The sequence below is a fragment of the Triticum aestivum genome, chromosome 5D (genome assembly GCF_018294505.1).
Source record: "Triticum aestivum cultivar Chinese Spring chromosome 5D, IWGSC CS RefSeq v2.1, whole genome shotgun sequence".
In the NCBI taxonomy this organism is placed as follows: domain Eukaryota; kingdom Viridiplantae; phylum Streptophyta; class Magnoliopsida; order Poales; family Poaceae; genus Triticum; species Triticum aestivum.
In genome coordinates, this window is record NC_057808.1 from 201,113,380 (window position 1) to 201,133,719 (window position 20,340).

Consider the following 20,340-nt stretch of genomic DNA (forward strand, 5'->3'; position numbering starts at 1 on the left):
TTGAACTTTACGTGGAACTGGGAGTTTCCAAAGTGTACTCCAGACTGCCAGAGGTGTGGATCCACCAGGGGTCTCCATCCTAGTTGCATGTGCTCGAAAAGTATGCATCCATTGTAAATGGTAAGCTGTGCGAACAGAGAAAATACCAGTCCGGCTTGGTTGCCACGCAATAAAATCATCAAAGGTGTGGAGATTCATAGGAATCTGTAGTATTCTACGGACATCTACATGATAGAAAATATGTTGTAGTAAGTCCTCATCCCAAGTGCCCGTCATAGGATCAATTAACTCACACACCCGTGTCAACACTGTTTGGCCCCGAGGAGTGATAACCTTCAAATCAGAACTAGCTGGGATCTAAGGATTCTTCCATATATTCACTTCTTCCCCAGTCCCAATTCTCCAAATATACCCTTTCTTAAAAGTTTCCAGTCCCTTAAGGATACTTTGCCAAGTAAAGGATGACCCATTTTTTGGAGTAGCAGTAAGAATGCTTCCATTAGGATAATATTTAGCTTTTAAAACTCTCGCCACCAAAGAATCTGGATCAGTGACGAGTCTCCAGCACTGTTTAGCCAACATAGCTAGATTAAAAGAATATAGGTCTCTAAAGCCCATACCTCCTTCACTTTTTGGAATACAGAGCTTCCACCATGCCATCCAGTGCATTCTCCTATGATCTTCATCATCACCCCACCCAAACTGGGCAATAATATCTGTAATTTCTTTGCATATCCCCTTGGGCAAACTGAAAACAGACATAGCAAAAACAGGGATAGCTTGTGCCACCGCCTTTAACAAAATTTCTTTGCCCCCAACTGACAATTGTTTTTCCATCCATCCTAGTAATCTATCCTTAATTCTTTCAACAAAATGCCTAAAACAATCACTCTTATCTGCACCAACTATAGCTAGTAGCCCAAGATATTTATCTGAAAAGAGCTTCGGTGTCTATATGAAGAATTTGGCTAATTTCTGCCTTAGACACCACACTAGTATTAGGACTGAAAAATATACTTGATTTAGCCAGACTCACCATTTGCCCTGAACTTGCACAATAGGTATCCAATACTTGCTGTAAGGAAGTTGCATTTAACACATCTGCTCTCATGAGAATTAGAGAATCATCAGCAAATAAAAGGTGTGATACTGATGGTGCATTCCTGCACACTCTAATTCCCTCTATGCCACCAACTTCTTCTTCATACTGTAACATACTAGATAATCCTTCTGCACAAATGAGGAATAAATATGGGGAGAGAGGGTCCCCCTGTCTAATTCCCCTAGAAGGGGTAAAAATATCAGTTTCTTGAGAGTTGAATCTTACTTTATACCTCACTGATGAAACACAGGACATAATCATTTCAATCCAGAGGTCCTGAAATCCAAGTTTTTCCATCATGCTTCTCAAGAAAATCCACTCCACACGGTCATAAGCTTTGTGCATATCCAGCTTCACAGCACATAGTCCTGACTGCCCTGATCTCTTATTCTTTATTTTATGGACACACTCGTATGCAATAAGAACATTATCTGTGATTAGTCTCCCAGGGACAAAGGCACTCTGAGTGGGAGAGATAATTTCCGGCAATATTCCCTTTAGTCTGGCCGCCAGCATCTTAGAGATTATTTTGTACAGTACATTACACAAACTTATGGGTCTGTATTGTGTAATTAACTCAGGAGAATCAGTTTTGGGAATAAGAACTATGCACGTATCATTCCACTCTGCAGGAATTTGTCTTGAGTTTATGACAAAAAGAACCTCCTGGGATATGTCCTCTCCAATTATATGCCAAAATTTCTTGAAGAAAATAGCATGTAAACCATCAGGCCCAGGTGCTTTAAGATTACCAATACTAAAAACGGCCTTACGCACATCATCATGAGTATAAGGGGCCATCAACATCTCATTCATTTGTTCAGTCACCTTACGTTGAACTTTATGGATAATAGATGGATCAACATGGTTCACCTCAGACGTGAACAAGTTATTAAAATAATTTCGAATATGCGGTTTAAGAGCATCTGTACCTTCCATCTCATTGCCATTGCCATCTTTAAGCCTCTTAATAAGGTTTCTCTTTCGTCTAGCATTTGCATAGGCCTGAAAAAAATCTCGTATTACGATCACCACTCTTCAGCCATCCCGCTCTAGATCGCTGCATGTAGTGTATTTCCTCTAGTTCAAGTAAATATTCAATTAGCTCGGATAACTCCTTTCTTTTCTCTTCTGAATCATCATTGATTGGTCCGACATGATTTTCTCGAGATCTTTCTGTGCCTTCCTAAGCCTTTTCTTTGGTTTCTTAAGAACTCTCTGGTCCCAGTCATGGAAAGAATTATGCATATTGTTTAACTTCTCCTGGACAGTAGCAAGGGCTGGGTTGGACCCCGCCAAGTTCCATGCCTCTTGCACTATATTTGAGAACTCATGTTCCCGTAACCAGCGCGCTTCAAAACGCCTAGTGTTTCTACTACTGCCTTCAACATGAGTAAAGTATTCCGTGTCCACACAGAGTGGACGGTCTATTTCATTTATTTTTTATTCTCGCCTCCCCATTAACAAAAGCACCAGGCCACCTAGGCCGCGGGCCAGCCTGTTAACACACGTGCCTGGCCTGGCCTGGCACATGGCCCGCATGGGCCGCGAGGCTGGCCACTCGCACGACACGACCTGTGTCTTTTTATATTTATTTTTGACTTACATATATATGTTCCCAAAGACAGTCCAACAGATAAAAATGGCCGAAAACCAGCCTATAAGGCCTACAAGCATCCTGCCACACGGGCTAAACCTGCGGGCCGACCCATTTACAGTAGTGCCATGCCTGGGCCTGGAAGAGGCACGCGGGCCGCCATGACACGGCCCATTTACCTGTAGTGTCGTGCCTCTGTCAGAAACATAAAGGGCGGTACTAGGCGCTGGCGCGCCGGCCCAAAGTTTCGGCCGGTCGTGCATTAGCCGTCGGATTGGCCCCCTCTCAGCCACTTGATTCTTATCCTTCGGGTCATCTTCTTCCCCCGCTGCGCTCCTCTTACTCATCATCCTCCTGCGCGTGCACATGCCCCTCCCCTCCCCCCAGTAGCACGTCGACCCACCTCCAGTCGCTCGCCGCATCCATCTCACGCGCTGCCGTCGCACCATCGCTGACATCTCGTCCTCGCCTGGCTTGTGCCGTTGCCAGCAAAAACATGGTTCCAGCAAAAAAATGACATAGTTCCAGCAAAATGACATGTTCCTAGCAAAAACATTGGTATGCTTTCAGCAAAATTTTTACATGATTCCAACCAAAATATGATATGGTTCCAGCTCAAAAAAAATGACATAGTTACCGAGAAAAAAGAACAGTCAAAAAATGCGCCGTTCTGCAGCATCTCCCCCTTGCCACCGTCATACCAGGACCTAGCCTTGCCCCGTGGTAACACCTCATCTTGCCGGTGGTAGCAAAAAAAGAACTCACTGTTTCTATGGTTGCATCGCCGTCCTAGCCCACAGCATGACGCCGTTCACCGTTTGCAGCTCCCCCGAACACCGGTTGTAGCTCCTCCGGATGCCGGTTGCAGCTCCCCACCATCCATGGTTGCAGCTCGCGCCTGGGTCGCAGCTCCCATGAACACCGGTTGCAGCTACCCTTAACATCGAATCTCCTGCTGTCCATGGTTGCAGCTCACCGTTTCGGTTGTCGGGGGAGAAGAGGATGTAGATTCGCGTCCATGGAAGCAGCTTCCGCTCGCATCGGTGTCACACCCTTCGGAGTTCAGGGGTTGATCGACGGCTAGCCGGAGCAGAGGTAAGAGACGGAGAGGAATCAGAGGTAAGGGAAGCGAGAGAGGAGATAGCGTGTGGAGGGGGATAAGCCAGAATGAGAGGATAGAATGAGCTCAATTTTCAATTTCCTATCTCACAGCATTTCACTTTCTCGCTTATATACCGCGAGTTACAACCCAACTCCGGCCCAACGGCCCACACCCAACACCTACTGAACGGCCCAACACCTATTCAAACTTCTCGCGCCTTGGTCGCCTTGATCGCGTGTGTTGTGGTCTCCTCTGCACTTACAGTTCCCGCCCCTGAAGATCCAGCGTGTCCCCACGCTGGTGCTACCGGAAAATGCTCTTTGATTACCTCGTAATCCTCCCAAGTAGCTGAGGCCGCGGGCATTTTCGACCACTTGACCAAGATTTGAAGGTGGGATGCGTTCCCTTTCTTGACCAGACGCCGATCCAGGATTTCTTCAGGTACAACCCCAGGGACAGATAGATCGATCGGAACTGGCAGAGTGGTGAACACCGGAGTGTGGTCTGGCACATGACTCTTGAGCTGAGATACATGGAAAACCGGATGTACCTGGCTTCCTCTGGGCAGCTCCAGCCTGTATGCAGCATTGCCCACCTTGTCTAATATCTTGTAAGGTCCAAAATACTTCAGAGCTAATTTTCTGCAAGGACGATTGACCACTGTGGACTGAGCATAAGGTTGCAATCGCAAATACACCATTTCTCCTTGTGTAAACACTCTGTCAGATCGTTTTCTGTCAGCAAAGTGTTTATACTTGCACTGGGCCCGTGCTAAGTGATCTTTCAGAGCTCCTATATGTTGAGTGTGTGTGGACAACCATTCACTGACATCTGGGTGACTCGAAGGTGTGTGTCCCAGAAGCTGGCCCATATTGGGTGTATAACCATAAAGAGCCTTGTATGGAGTACATCCCAGTGATGAATGATAGGTGGAGTTATACCAAAACTCTGCTTGGGGCAGCCAGGATACCCATTTGGTTGGGAATTCATGTACAGCACACCTCAGGTACATTTCCAAACACTGATTGACCCGTTCTGTTTGGCCATCAGTCTGGGGGTGGTAAGCCGTGCTCATTTGCAATTCAGTGCCCCATATCCTGAACAATTCTTTCCAAAAGGAGCTAGTGAAAATCTTATGTCTGTCTGAAACAATTGCCAGGGGTAGTCCATGCAGTTTCACAATGTTGTTGAGAAATATCTTTGCAACAAAGGCTGCTGTGAAAGGATGTTTCAATGGTAAGAAGTGGCTGACCTTTGTGAAACGATCTACTACTACCAGAATTGCTGAATATCCTTCTGACTTTGGCAATCCTTCGATGAAATCCATACTGATGGCCTGCCAAGGACTGTCAGGAATGGGTAGTGGTTGTAACAGACCTGGTGAGTTGCACAACTCATGTTTTGCTTGCTGACATACACCACATTGCTTGACGAAATTTTCCACATCTGTTCTCATCCCTCTCCAACTAAACAGTTGTTTAACTCTGTGGTATGTTGGTAGAATGCCTGAGTGGCCTCCCACTGGAGTGGAGTGAAATGCCTGAATCAGTTTTGTTTTCAGGCCCTCATTCGCTCCAATCCAAATCTTGCTGTCCTGTTTCAGAAGACCTTCCTGTAGTTGAAAACCAGGACAGGCTGTAGAATCTACAGCTAACTTTTGTAACATTGCCAGGGCCTCTGGGTCCACAAAATATGAGTTGAGAACTTCCTGTACCCACACAGGTTTGCTGGTGGACACACTTTGCACAACAAACAAATGGGCTACTCTGGACAAAGCATCTGCAGCAGTGTTTTCTACCCCCTTTTTGTACTGTATGGAGAATTGCAGTCCTACAAGTTTTGTCATTGCCTTTCTTTGCAGATCAGATGTAAGATTTTGATCTCCCAAGTGACACTGACCTTGATGGTCTGTTTTGATCACAAAAGGTGCTCTGCTTAAGTAAGATCTCCATCTATCAATGGCCAACATGATTGCCAAAAACTCCTTCTCATATATTGATTTCTTCTGATTTTGTATGCCCAGTGCCTTGCTGTAGTATGCCACAGGGTGCCCTTCTTGAGACAGTACAGCTCCTACCCCAGTGTTACATGCATCAGTTTCCATAGTGAAAGTCTTGTCAAAATTTGGCAAAGCTAACACAGGTGTACTGACCATGGCCTGCTTTAGCAATTCAAAAGCTTGCTGTGCTGCCTTAGACCACACAAATGCTTGCTTCTTTAGGAGGGCAGTCAAAGGTTTTGCCAGCAACCCATAGTTCCTCACAAATTTTCTGTAATATCCAGTAAGGCCTAGGAAACCCCTCAATTCAGTGACAGATGTTGGTACTGGCCACTGTAGCATGGCTTCAGTCTTAGCAGGATCAGTAGACACACCTTTGTCAGAAATGATGTGTCCCAAATATTCAAGGGACTGTTGAGCAAAAGCACATTTACTCTCCTTCACAAACAGCTGATTTTCCTTCAGTATATCAAATACTGACTGCAGATGTTCAATGTGCTCCTCTAAAGTGCCACTGAACACCAGTATGTCATCCATAAAGACCAGTACATATTTTCTATTGGCCCCTGCAAAAGCAAAGTTCATAACACACTGAAAAGTTCCTGGAGCAGTGGCTAATCCAAATGGCATAACTCTGAATTGGAACTGCCCATGATGAGTTTTGAATGATGTTTTATACTCATCTTCTTCTTTCATCCTTATCTGGTGATAACCAGCTCTGAGATCCAATTTAGAGAACCACTTTGCTCCTCCTAACTCATCCAAAATCTCATCTATTACTGGCATTGGAAACTTATTTTTTACAGTAATTGCATTCAGTTTTCTGTAATCCACACAGAACCTCCAAGTCCCATCTTTATTTTTGACCAACAACACTGGAGCAGCAAAAGGACTGATGCTGGGTGTAATTAGACCAGTATCTAACATCTCCCTCACCTGTTTCTCAATCTCATCTTTTTGTAAAGGAGAGTATCTGTATGGTCTACAGTTTACAGGAGCAGCATCTGGTACTAGATTTATTTTATGATCAAAAGCCCTATGTGGGGGCAGGGTTGTAGGTTCCTGGAACACCTGCTTGTTTCTGTCCAATACTTGTTTCACTTCTTGAGGAATTTTTGTAACAGGATCCACTACTATGCGATTTAACAGAGCAGTAGCCCACACTTCATTCCCTTTCTCCCATTTCAGTAACTGATCAGCAGATATCTCTTCAATATTTTCTTGTTGAACAGGCAGCACACCTTGTAATCTGACTTCCTTGCCCTGATACTGAAATTGTATCCACTTGTCAGCCTAGTGACACTGCATTACACCCCATTGTTCGAGCCAATCCATTCCCAAAATAATGTCATGGCCTCCCAGGGGAAGAACCTGCATAGAATTACTGAAACTGTGCCCTTGCATCCACCAGGTCAGTTGAGATACTTTCTCAGTGCAAGAGATCACACTGCCATTTGCCACTTTCACTTGTAAAGGAGTCACCAGAGGTTCAGCAGTAACTGAGATTTTTTCCAGAAAAGCCTTGTCCACAAAAGTATGTGTGCTACCAGAGTCCACTAATATCAACACCACCTTGTTCTGCACTAGAGCTCTCAACTGGATGGTTTTAGGGTTTTGTGCCCCAGACAAAGCATTGACTGAAATAGTAGCACATTCTGCTTGTGCTCCTGCTACTAATGCATCCAACACTGTATCTGAAATAATTTCTTGTGTAGTCAGGACTTCAGCTGCTTTCAACTGAGCACCCCCTGCTGCATTCTGGTTACACACATGCCCTGGCACAAATTTCTCTCCACACTTGTAGCATAGTCCATTTGCTCTACAATATTCCTTCAGTTGTTTTGCCTTCCACAACTCTCCAGCTGCTAGCCCAGAACGACTGTCAGACTTGGTGTATGCAGTTTTTGGAGCACTGGTTTTGTGAGTTTTCTGCTGAAGAAGCAATCCTTCTTGAACTGATGCATAGAGAGCTGCCAATTGTACAGTGCCTGGTATCTGCAACTCCACAGCAGATCGAAGCTCCTCCTTGAGACCCAACACAAATCTCGTGACCAGAAACGTATCACTGATGGTGGGTTCATACAGCTTCACTGTGTATACCAGTTGCAGAAACTGTTGCTTATACTCTTCGACAGTATCCACCTGTTTCAGCAGCATTAGTTCCTTCATCTTCTGCCTGTACACATCTACATCAAATTCCAACAGAATTGCCTGACGAAATTGCTCCCACGTATGAAATTCCCCCGACTGCTTGAACGCCTGGTACCAACGAGCAGCGTTTTCTGACAGATACAGAGACGCCGATGTGACTCTGAAACTGTCAGGAATGTGATACAGTCTGAAAAATGCTTCGCACTTGTCCAACCAGATGCGCACCTCTGTGCCATCAAACCTAGGAAAATCCCTCTTCGGCATCCACTGTCGTTTGCCCAGGTTCTCATCTATTTCAGGCATAAGAGGAATGTACGGACCGTGTTGAACTTCAGGTACCTGAATAGGTGGTGGCGGAGGACGCCCCACCGATCGAGGTCCCGCTCCGAGAATGCCATCAGATACCTCGGACGACGTCGGCGACGCCATCTCAGGCGCACCCTGCTGTTTGTGCATCTGAACCACATGCGCCTGACTCTGCTGCACCTGACTGAGCGTGTTGCAGGACAAATCCACCTTGACCTGCACCTGATCAAGCCGCGCTCCTTGCTCGGTCAGCTTGGCGTCGAGAGCTTCGAGCTGTGCGCTGAGGCCGTCGACTGCGAGCAGCTTGCTCTGCGCGGCGCGGATCTTCGCAAACTCCTTCAGCATCCTTTCCTGGAACGCCTCCATCTCGTCGACGATGAAGCGCGACTGCGGGCTTGGTTTGAATGTCATCGTGGTCGCCAATTTCTCCGAATCAACCCACCTCAGGTCAGGGATTACGCGGATCGAACCCTAGGGTGATCCGCTACCGTCGCCTCGGATTTGCTGGGTACGAATCAGAAAAAAAAATCAACGAAACGCGGCGGAGAGGAGCGACGGCTCTGATACCAACTGTCACACCCTTCGGAGTTCAGGGGTTGATCGACGGCTAGCCGGAGCAGAGGTAAGAGACGGAGAGGAATCGGAGGTAAGGGAAGCGAGAGAGGAGATAGCGTGTGGAGGGGGATAAGCCAGAATGAGAGGATAGAATGAGCTCAATTTTCAATTTTCTATCTCACAGCGTTTCACTCTCTCGCTTATATACCGCGAGTTACAACCCAACTCCGGCCCAACGGCCCACACCCAACACCTACTGAACGGCCCAACACCTATTCAAACTTCTCGCGCCTTGGTCGCCTTGATCGCGTGTGTTGTGGTCTCCTCTGCACTTACAATCGACTCCTCAGCCGCTGTCGCCGGAGCTGTATTTTTGGGGATTTAAAGAGAAAGAGAGAACTGGGGTGGGGGAGGAACTGGATAGACACGCGTGAGGTTGGGGATAGGTACTGTGGGGATAAGTTTCTATGGTGAGCGGTGGCGCGTGGGTCCCATATGTGTGCGCTTTGTGTGAGGAGGCGATCCACCCAATTTCGGCCGGCTGATCGGCTACAAGCGATTAGTAAAAATAAATAGCCAGGCAGAGAGGCACGCGGGCCGGCACGGCACGGCCCGTGAACCCTGGGCCGGGTCTGAACGGAGGCTATTTCTTTTTCTCTATTTTTTATATATATGTTTGTCTCTTTTCTTTCGTCTTCGTCTCTTCTCCCAAATCGAGCCACCGCTTGTCGTCTCCCGTGGGAGTTGCAAGCACTGCGGGGCAGCGGGAGGCGATCGCGAGGGAGAGTTAGGGGACGGTAGCGGTGCGAGAGCATGGCGGCGATGTCGTATTCGTCGTCTTCATCGGCGGCGGCGGCTGGTGGCGGCGGCGCCGCGGCGGCGACGGCGGCCGGGCTCAAGACCTACTTCAAGACGCCCGAGGGGAGGTACAAGCTGCAGTACGAGAAAGCTCACTCCACCGCTGTCCTTCACTACAACCACGGCGGGAAGACCGTCTCGCAGGTACCCGTGGACGCCGTCGCGGTTCTGGCGCCAACTAGGGGGATCTAGGTTGGAATTCCGCATGGTGAATTGGGTTGTCTCGTCGAGTATTTCGGCGGGTTTGTATCGTTGTTGAGATTTCGAGTGGCTCGGGCGTGGTATTTAAATGAAATTTGATAGCGTTATTTTATACACTGCTAGGATTTCGATTGGTGTTAGATTTTCATTACACAGTTTCTTGTGCTGTTGGCTTGTAGCTAGTGATCTTATCATGAGCGCTTCCTTGATATGTTGGAATCTCTATTAGCTTCTCATAGTGGGAGTAACACAAGTAATAACATGCATGTCACATAGGCAAAAAATATGAAGTGGCAAGATGAGGAGAGATGCAAATGGAGTAACATAATATGTTACCATCACATAGCGGTTCCCAATGTAAAATGACTATACAAAGTAATAAATGAAGCTCTATGTTATCGCACGGATGACACTACCCACTATGGAGGTAGTAACATAATCTAAGTTACTCCCCACTATGACTAGCCTTAGACTATTCATCGTGGGAGTAACATAGGTAGTAACATGCATACTCATGCAATGCCAACTAGTCATATTAGTGATTATGACATGGCATAGTATTAAATGAGGAACAGAGATGGTACTACCACTCTAACGCTTCCCAAGAGAAAATTAGTCTACACGTTAATGCATGAAGCCATACTACTACTATGTTACTTTGCACTAATGAAGGTAGTAACATAGATTAGTGTTATGCATGACACTAGTATAAAGTTAACTCCCCACTATGACCAGCCTTAGTTTTAGTGTAGGTTGCTGCTAACTATTTATTTCAGTACTGATATTGAATAATTCTGGTTGTCTTCTCACTTTTGTAGTTAATTGTTTTTTGAACGGCTTTATAGTAATTATTGCTATTACTTCTCATCTCTGTCATTTTGTAGTAACAGCTTAGGCTTGATTGGCCGAACTGGTTAGCCTGTTGTCCGGTCCTGGTCTTCCGGGTTCTTTTTTTGTAGTAAGTTTGTTTCCTGTTAAAAAAAATAGTAAGTTTGTTTATTGATTGTGGCAGTTGACGGTGGCATACCTGAAGGAGAGGTCGACTGGCCAAGGCTCCACGCCATCAACACCAAGCTCCAGCAGTGGGATGCGATCGGCGGCAGCAAGGCTGCTGGGTACCGGGAATGGTAGCCGGGCACTTAGCTTTGTTGGGGGCAATGGTGTCAGTCGTGCTGTGTCTGGAAGCAACCGTGTGGGAGGAACCCTTGGTACATCTACAAGCCTTGGAGGATCTCAAGCTGTAGCAAACTATGATGGCAAGGGTGCATACATCATCTACAATTCTGCGGATACACTATTCATCAGTGACCTTAATTCCCAGGACAAGGTCTGCAATCCTTTATTTGACGCATGCTAAATGCAGTTGTACTGTTGGTTCTGATCAGCTGATTAATTTCACTAGGATCCGCTAAAGTCCATCCATTTTAGCAACTCTAACCCATTGTGCCACGCATTTGACTCGGAGGCCAAGGAGGGGCATGACTTAATCATTGGGATGGGATCAGGGGATGGTTAGTGCAGTATTTGTTAGCTGTTTTTCCGCTTCAAAATGGAACGTGTTTATGGTGTGTCGATTATGCAGTTTATTCAATGTCGCTGAGGCAACAGCTACAAGAACCTGGAAGGAAGCCTGTTGCATCCCAACATTATAATAGGGGTGATAAAGATGGAATGAGCATCAGCAGGCATGTTTTAATTTTCATTATTCATTCATGCTATCCATGTGCATGTCATATATGATATTTGGAGGTTGTTTGCATTTTCTGATTTGAATCAGTGTTACCTATTAATAATGTTGTTGTTTGCTTGTTTATTTCACTATCTTGTGATTTAACATACTCTACAAGATTCCATCAAGTATGCATAGATGCAAATACAGCACTCTGATATATTACTCGAGAACCCATCATTTTCCCCAGTTTAGTCATGTCAGTTTTAAGTATCAGATAGATGACAAAAAAAATTTAGGAGTTACAAAAGTTATCTTCCTTCACATTCCCTCACAAGGACTCCAGAAGCATTTAATAAAGAATTTAAAACACGATAGACTTTGTTTGGGACGTTGAAACAATCAACGGCTGAGCAAATATTTGGCTCCACCAATCTATGGTAAGGCAATTGTCTTTCTGTTTATTGCCTATATGCTGTCAGGTATTGCCTTGTATTAACTCATCATATTGTGGAGACAAAAGAAGGACCTGATTTCCTTGTGTGTTCATCATCTGGTGTCTCATGGCATATACTTGCACACCTATGAATCAGTATGGTTTGTAGAAGTAGATAAGGGGAAGTAAAATTTGTACTGGCTGCTCTCGATATTTCTCTTAACATCAGAGATTTAATGCATTATTTTGATGGGGTTGGGCGCCCTGGGGGGCTTCTGACTTTAGTCTGCATGACTGCAATATAAGCAGAGTGCTGCTTGCATATTGGTTCTTACAGATGCTTATCCCCTCTTATTATTTTAGTTAACTCCTGTTGACTTCTCAGTACTATTGTTTGCAGCCGTTGCACTTCTGTTGCATGGGTTCCGGAGTGTGAAGGCATGTTTGTTGTTAGCCACTCTGATGGAAATTTGTATGTGTATGATAAAGTGAGCAATGATGATCATGGAATTTGGCATTTATAAATGTTTGCGTTGATGTTTGAACTGATGTATATTCTTTACATTCAGTGCAGAGATGGAAACACGGAGTGTACATTTCCAGCTATAAAGGATCCAGCTCAGTTGATGGTTTCACATGCAAAGTCGAGTAAGGTATTTTAGGCATTCAGTATTAGTTCCTTAAACCACATTATTTTTTGTTCAATTAGTTAATTTATTATAGAAGTGCATTTTGCCCTCTCTGTGGGCATGAAACTGTGGCCTGGTGATCTGTTACATACCCTACAGTTTGTCACTTTAGTCTACCATTCTTAACGTTAAATGTATCTTGATGCAATGAGCATTATTGTTCCTTTTCTTACACATAGAAATGTAAATGGCTAAACAGTGATACTATCAGTATAAATTCACCATTATTCAGAAAAAAATCAATCTGAACCGTTTAAGAGAGCTCACCATTTAAAATGGCTTCTAACATTCTGATTTCCCATGGATGCTTATGTACACACAGCAGACATAAATTAGTTCCTCAGAAGTGGACGTTTTTCTTTATGCTTGCATTTAAGAGTTTGGGTGAGTAATAGAAAATGGTAATCTCCCAGCTGGCTCCTACCTATGCAGTGTTCCCTTGCTAGTCTCCACCTGCAAACAGTGTTATGATTTTTGTTTGTAGACTAGAATTTACTGTTGTGATTAAAACTCTACTGGCATATGTTTGCAAAAGGTACTATCATACCAGTAAGCTGACCATATAAATTCTACAGTGAATGTTGGGATCTGGGCGGTAGTTTCGTTAACCTATGATTTTTGGTATCCTGCAAATGCTTCTCTCATAACATTTGGTACATGAGTTTACATCAAGCCATTGGGTTTGTTTCTACCTACAGAATCTGGGACAATGATTATTGTTGAATATATTTTAAGGAAAATTAGGTGGTGCCCAGGAGATCCTACATCCAGAGTAGAGAAAGTGTACGAAATAATGTTCCAAGAAACTCACAAAGTTTATGGATGTAGTAGGCAAAAGATTATGTGAATGTGTAGAATTTTAATTTGTAGTCAGTCGAACTAGCAGTCATCATGCGCTTCTGTAATTTTTAATGTGTTTGTTTGACCATTTTATTATGGATTTTATGGGTTTATGCATATTGGGACGGCAGATCCCTATACACTAAATTGCTGCTCTTATCTCAAAAACATTACAGAGTAACCCAATTGCCAGGTGGCATGTTTGTCATGGTTCAATCAATGCAATTTCCTTCTCTCCAGATGGGGCATACTTGGCGACGGTTGGGCGAGATGGTACTTCCTTTATCCTAGATAGACCCACACTGGAGAAGTTTTTACTACTCAGAAATTCCACCATCCTACATTTCAGGCTTAACTAATATCGATGAACCATATGTAGGTTATTTGAGAGTGTTTGACTTTTCAAAGGAACAGCTAATATTTGGTGGCAAAAGTTATTATGGCGCTCTCTTGTGTTGCACCTGGAGGTACCTTTATTACATTTGAATGATTCGATGTCTTCTGTATGTGTTTGCCATGTTTTCTCCCAGTTAGCTTTATGGTTGGCTGCTCTGCAAATAATTTCTTAGCCATACTTATGCAGTTTACTCTATTTTGTATGCTGATGTTTGTGTGGAATGTTTTTCTATTTATTACCCTTAGTTTAAAGTACTTCAAAGTTCAAACTCTAAAACCTGCCTGGGCTGACTAGCATCCAAAATTGTTGTAGTTTCCTCGATGATATCTAATAAAGCTAGTATATGGCTCTATTGTGTACGCCATGAGCTATGCATTGAAGCGTCTCTCTACCATCTTATGGGTTCTCTGATCTCTGATACTTATCTTCTATTTGTTCTCACATTTCTATGGGTTTGTCAATTATGAGTATTTATTTGGGTGGATCAGTCGAGAATGATGAAGAAATGAGTATGGCCCAGTTTCTGACCTAGTTTGACTGTGGTCTGCTTTTACAGCTCGGATGGCAAATATCTATTGACAGGTGGTGAAGATGATCTTGTGCAGGTATGGAGCATGGACGACAGGAAGACTGTTGCATGGGGTGAAGGGCATAATTCTTGGGTATCAATTGAATTTCCCTTGAGGCTTTTTCAATGTCTTGACGTTTGCTTTCAGAAGTTGTATTTGACGACATGGGTAATTTTTTTGCAAACAGGTTAGTGGAGTTGCTTTTGATCCATATTGGTCCCCACCAAATGCTGATGGAACGGGAGAAAATGCGGTGTATCGTTTTGGTTCTGTTGGTCAGGTATCCGAAGTTGATTCATTGTATTATAGCTTGAACATTTATGGCATATCCATGAAAATATTTACTGCTCATCTTTAATAAGACTAGGTAATTGCCCATGCTTTGCAACGGGGGCAAGCATATTCTAGTTGTTTAACACTAATTGTGTATCATATATCTTTGGGGAACATCAGGGAGCATTGTTGACTTTCTTTTTGTTATAGGTGGCAAGCATAATCTAGTTGTTTAACACTAATTGTGTCTAACATATACCTTTAGGGAACATCAGGGAGTATTGTTAACCTTTTTAACATTAAATCACTTCTTCCACCGCCACTGTTGAGCTTTTTAATGTTAAATACTCCTTCCTCGACCGGTTAAATTACCTCTGCGCCTTCTCGATCGAAGCTTGACACCTCTGTCCAGACTCCCTGTAGAGATAGACATGAATCATATGTTCAAACTTCTTTTAGACACATGCACAAATCATAGGTATAGGAAAGTACAATGACATGGTAAGGGCATCTCTAGCAGACTCCCTATCCTAAAAGTGTCAAATCTTCCCCTATCCCATTTCCCTATTTCTTTTAGGGAAATCACTGTTTCTAACTAGCAGATCTCCTATGACTTTTCCTCTTATATGTGATTTGGCTCACACAATTCATCAAACACATACACTACACATCCACATACACAATTCATCAAATCTGTAGCAAAGAGGATTAACCAGAAGCAGGTGTAGCCATAGAAGTAGAGCATGGACTGAATCCAGTTCATCTCTCTGCAAGCGAACATCACGTACGCCGCCATGTTGTTCTGCATCCCCTGTACATCAAGTACGCGCTCAGCTCGATGAAACAGATCACAGGGGCCACGAGTCAAAATGCACCCGTGGAGATGGATGCGCTGCAACGGCAGTGGCAGGAACATGACACTAGCGACGTTGCTGTGTCGCGTGGGCTCCCGGTCGGCTTTCGCCTTGGATTTGGGGCCCGACATTGCCGTGTCGCTTAACAAATAGCACCAAATCCTCCTACGCCCCTCCACAACACGTAGGACATGGAGCCTTGGGACTTCAGAGCTCACTGTGATGCTGCCGTAGCCGGTGAGGCGGAGTTGCGCGCACTAGGCCGAGTGGGACGGAAGGAGGGGAGCCCGGGTCGCTGCGACTGGATCCGGCGTGCAAGAGCTGGTCAGTGGTGACGGTGGCCGTGACGCTGCGCACGACGAAGGCACCCACCAGCTGGAGCATTCGGGTGCCGTGGCCCTGTGAGGACGGCAGTGCGGTCGACAAGCTTTGGCTCTACTCCCATGTTGGCGCTTCGATCGAGATGTGGTCACGCTTGTGCTGCTTGCCTCGTCCTGCTCGTCTTGACGCTGTGCTTGTCTCGAGTCGGAATCCCGTTGTGCGACGGTGAACGTCTCCGGTGACGCATGGGATCCAGGAGCGGCGGCAGGAGGACGACGTAGATGACAGGTCTGAGGGGATTCGCGAAATTCCTCGTCGCCAAGGAGAGTCGCCGGAGGTGCAGGGGCGGTGGAGGGTTTCATTTTTCCGATTATCCGGGGTGGCGGATGGCCGCGGGCGGCGGCGTGGTCAGACGGGAGGCCTGCAGCTCTCTTATTTTTGCTGAGAATCACATCGGCTGGACTAAATTTGAGCAGATGGGGGGCAGTTTTAGGGGAGGAAGAGTCATATTTGAGGAAATTTTGGTTTAGGGGATCTACTAGATACCCCTTAATCCCCTAAACGACACTTTTTCTCGTCAAATATGACCTTTAGGGGGTCTGCTAGAGATGCCCTAAGCACATGCATAGTTAGAACCATGTTGGCAACACTTCCACAACATGGATGGAATAATCAAAATTATGGATGATGGCGATGTAGAGGAAATATTACCTCTAAATATGTCACTTGGCATCATTGTAACTGAAAAATATTCAAAAAGGAATGTCCGACATATGAACCCGCTTATGTGAACTTGTGCTTTGCTATGGAATAACATTACGATTTTCAACATTGTTTAACTAACACTCAGGAGTTGCTCATATAGATGAATTTTAAGAGTTGTCCAAAATGCTTGCAATATTTTACCATGTTGCGACAAATGAAGTGTTGCACCTGCTTTATCTTTAGCAAACTTCTACAAAATCATTCAAAAACTGATGCAGGCTACCACGTCAAATTCTTTTAGCAGGATAGAGGTGGCTTGTACCATGACAACATCCAGTATGTGCACGTGGTATCTTTCTCAAAGGATATCTGCAGCCCTCGTGAGAAAATAATATCTCCACAGTATATCAGAAATGCATATGTATAAACCCGATCTACCAATGAAAGTCATTGTTTTCTCTAGCCGAAGAATGCATATACTAACTCTAGTTCGGCAAAACTCTATGAGGAAGAGTCATTGGTGAGCAAGTGCTAACTCCGCTCCACCATAATAACTATTCTTAAGTACCATATAAAGAAAAAACTTTGTCAGGTTGAGAGGACCGATACTGAAACTGGGTGAGAGACAAAAATAAATAAAATATACATCTTTTGGACAATTACACTCTGTTCACACAATAAAAGAAATTCTGCTACTGTAAAATATAGTAGACCACACAAGTTAATTGAAAGCTGTGAAATAGCTCAAGGACATGTTAATTTACACAGTCTGAACAAACATAATCTTGTGGCACGACAAGAACCAACAAATTAATATTGTACATGTCAAGCATGCTGCTGCTCACCTTATTGGTAGCTTAGCTTTATGGTAGATTTAAGTATCAGCTCTGCATTATGTGCGATGGCATCTGTCAACGCCACATGCATGTCAATCTCTTCCCGGAGTTGCCTCTGCAAATTTCTAACATGTGGTATTTAATCACATATGAGAATAGTAGATCCCGTTTTTATCAAGTTAGGCATACATGTATAAATTCAAACATAAGCAGTCTATTCAGAGGAATCATTCCAAAAACAATTTTCAAACCGAGCACTGGAGCACAAGAAGTTGTCACAAATCAGAAACCAAATGAAAGCAGGTTTATTTCAAGTGTGAATAGCAGCAGTCCAAACGTCAACACCGTAGAGATGATGAAGCAATTATGAAAGGCACTCATTTCCTGCTATCGAGCAGCGGTGGAGGGGCCTCCATAATGCTAGGGTTAGGGTTTCGTTTCGATCAAAGATGGGTTTGTGTTCCTATGCTGTGTGATGTCAGGGGATCAAGAAAACCGATGGGAGAGGGAGTACGGACGTAGGAAAAAACAGGTCGTAGGGCAGTACGGACGACGTGGGGCGTGGGGAGTCGGATATCGTAAGATGGGAGACAGAGCCTTGCGTCTTTTTTAAGCAGTAGAGATAAACCGATGCATGCCTGTCTGATCTTGTAACTTCTTTAGTACAAATAAGAGTGAAATCTGGGAGTACCTTAAAATACTTAACCTCTCAATTTCTTCCCTGCTTACTTAATTACTGGGAGATCTTCAGTTAATGAACTGTTGGAATGTTCCTTGCTGTTCAGTCTTATGCTTATTGCAGGGCATTGAACTGATCACACTAATTATGTAATAAATATGCAAATTTCTCCAGTAATTACGCTGCTCATGCTGCTTTTTTCGTAGTGTGATTTCGCCAACATTTTCGATTCATGTTGATGAACTTAACTATTGAGTGTCATTTTACCTCATCATATTTTTAGAAGATCAGATTGATTTTTGTCAAAACTTGGTGATCTGTTATGAACTTATCATGTCTTAGCTTATTATATGAATATATAGTCAGCTATCAGATAAATTGGCAAGTGTTTTTACAGTTTGCTTTCTCCAACACGGTTGACTACTGATATCAATTGCCACTCTGGCATACTCTTAGGATACCCAATTGCTTCTGTGGGATTTGGCAATGGATGAGATTGTTGTCCCACTACGTCATCCTTCAGGTGGTTCGCCAACATTTAGCAGTGGGAGCCCTTCTGCACACTGGGACAGTGCATGCCCTCCAACAGGTATTCTTCAACCTTCTCCCAGAATGCGGGACGTGCCGAAGCTTTCACCTCTTGTCGCCCACCGAGTACATGCGGATCTCCTGTCTGGTGTGGTGTTCAGCACTGAATCAATCGTCACCATTTGCCGCGAGGGACTAATCAAAATATGGGCCAGACCTGGCCACAGTGAAAACAATCAACAGTCAAATTCTTCCGAGTTGGCTTTAAGCAATACTGTCTCCAAGGATAGGGCAATCACATCCTTCAGTAAAGCAAGTGGCTCTAGCTTCAAGCAACCTTCATTGCTTGGCTTGACATAGCCGTGAGTTTCTTACTAACACCATGATTGATGAGACAAGCTCTCAAAGGAGGCTTCTGGTGATGAAGGCACATATTTGTAGATGTTCCTTGATTACAGCAAGGCTAGTTAGTGGCACAAAACAATAATGGAACATGCCCCTGTACAGATACATATACTCCCAAAATAGCTAATACAAGTTTGCTTTCTGTTTTGTATTGCCCAATGTGCCAACATGTGATGGATGGGATGACAATTTGCTTCGTGTTGTTTTAGCATTTCTGATTTCCCCCAGTTGTAAATTGCTCTCTCACTTCTCCAGTTCTTGCATCAACTCCATATCGTAATTCTGTTTAGTCGTTGAATGTGCTGTAGATTGTGTGAGCAAATGTAGATACTTTGCGGGACTGTACGTGTGTCAGCCAATAAAATTATTGAGGAACTAGTAGATTAGTACGGAATGTTCAGACTACAGAAGCAATGTTACTAGCTGTAGAGTCTGCAGCTCACAATACGAAACAAACTTATATACAAGTACTTGAATATGGATGGAAAACATGCAAAGAAAAGACACAAAAGCCAGCTATTCTGAACAAACAATTTATCGTATAGTTAGTCTGCATATATTTCATCTTTCGTTCTGTCTTGCAACAATGAATCTCCTCTCATCTCTTCTTCCTTCTCCTCCTATCTTCCTTATCTAAAAAAAACGTACTGTTCCCATTTTCGTTCGACATTCGTCCCACGTCGTGTCCTCTTCATTTGCAGCCCCCACATGGTCCATCCGATTTTACATGCAAATCAAGTACCTAAAAGCTGCCCTCCCACCTTTGCACCTATACCCAGATTTTAAAGCTTGAATTTGGATATAACCCCTTTCCAGATTCTGGAAATGTTAGGTTAGGGTTGGGGGCAAAATAGATTAGGCCTACCAGTCATGTACTATGATCAATGATTATTTTTCAAGGCTTGCCATCCCCTTCATAATATCTCTTGACCCAGGACCCCAACAAGCAGAGGTTGATCTCCTGGAGGTTAGGGATGCCCAAACCTTCAAACTCTTTTTTCAATGCAAACCAGTTTTCAATTAGCTAAATGCAGCTTTCTATGGCCTTCAAAGTCATTCCACGTTAGTCATTTAGGAATTGATAAAATCTATTGCCCATTTTGAAAATTTTAGAAGGACAACAGATAAATGGGGATGCTTGCAAGGTAGCTTGGATTAGAACAAGTCTGCTTTTATAGGAGAGGAGCTTTCCTCTCTACCCAGAAATTCCCTTTACAATTTTATCTATTAGAGGTTAAATATCTTTGTTCCTAGCTTGTCATGGTGGA

General features: G+C 44.1%; 1 protein-coding gene across 1 annotated transcript; it reads left to right on the plus strand.

Annotated features, from left to right (window-relative positions):
• Positions 1–9,505: 9,505 nt before the first annotated feature.
• Positions 9,506–19,223, plus strand: LOC123120059 (dystrophia myotonica WD repeat-containing protein). The gene is made up of 11 exons (XM_044540071.1): positions 9,506–9,814; positions 10,884–11,198; positions 11,274–11,382; positions 11,454–11,556; positions 12,377–12,464; positions 12,546–12,629; positions 13,682–13,778; positions 13,885–13,972; positions 14,459–14,564; positions 14,659–14,751; positions 18,596–19,223. The coding sequence occupies exons 1-11, from the start codon at positions 9,626–9,628 to the stop codon at positions 19,025–19,027; spliced, it is 1,704 nt and encodes a 567-aa protein (XP_044396006.1). The 5' UTR covers positions 9,506–9,625; the 3' UTR covers positions 19,028–19,223.
• Positions 19,224–20,340: the final 1,117 nt, after the last annotated feature.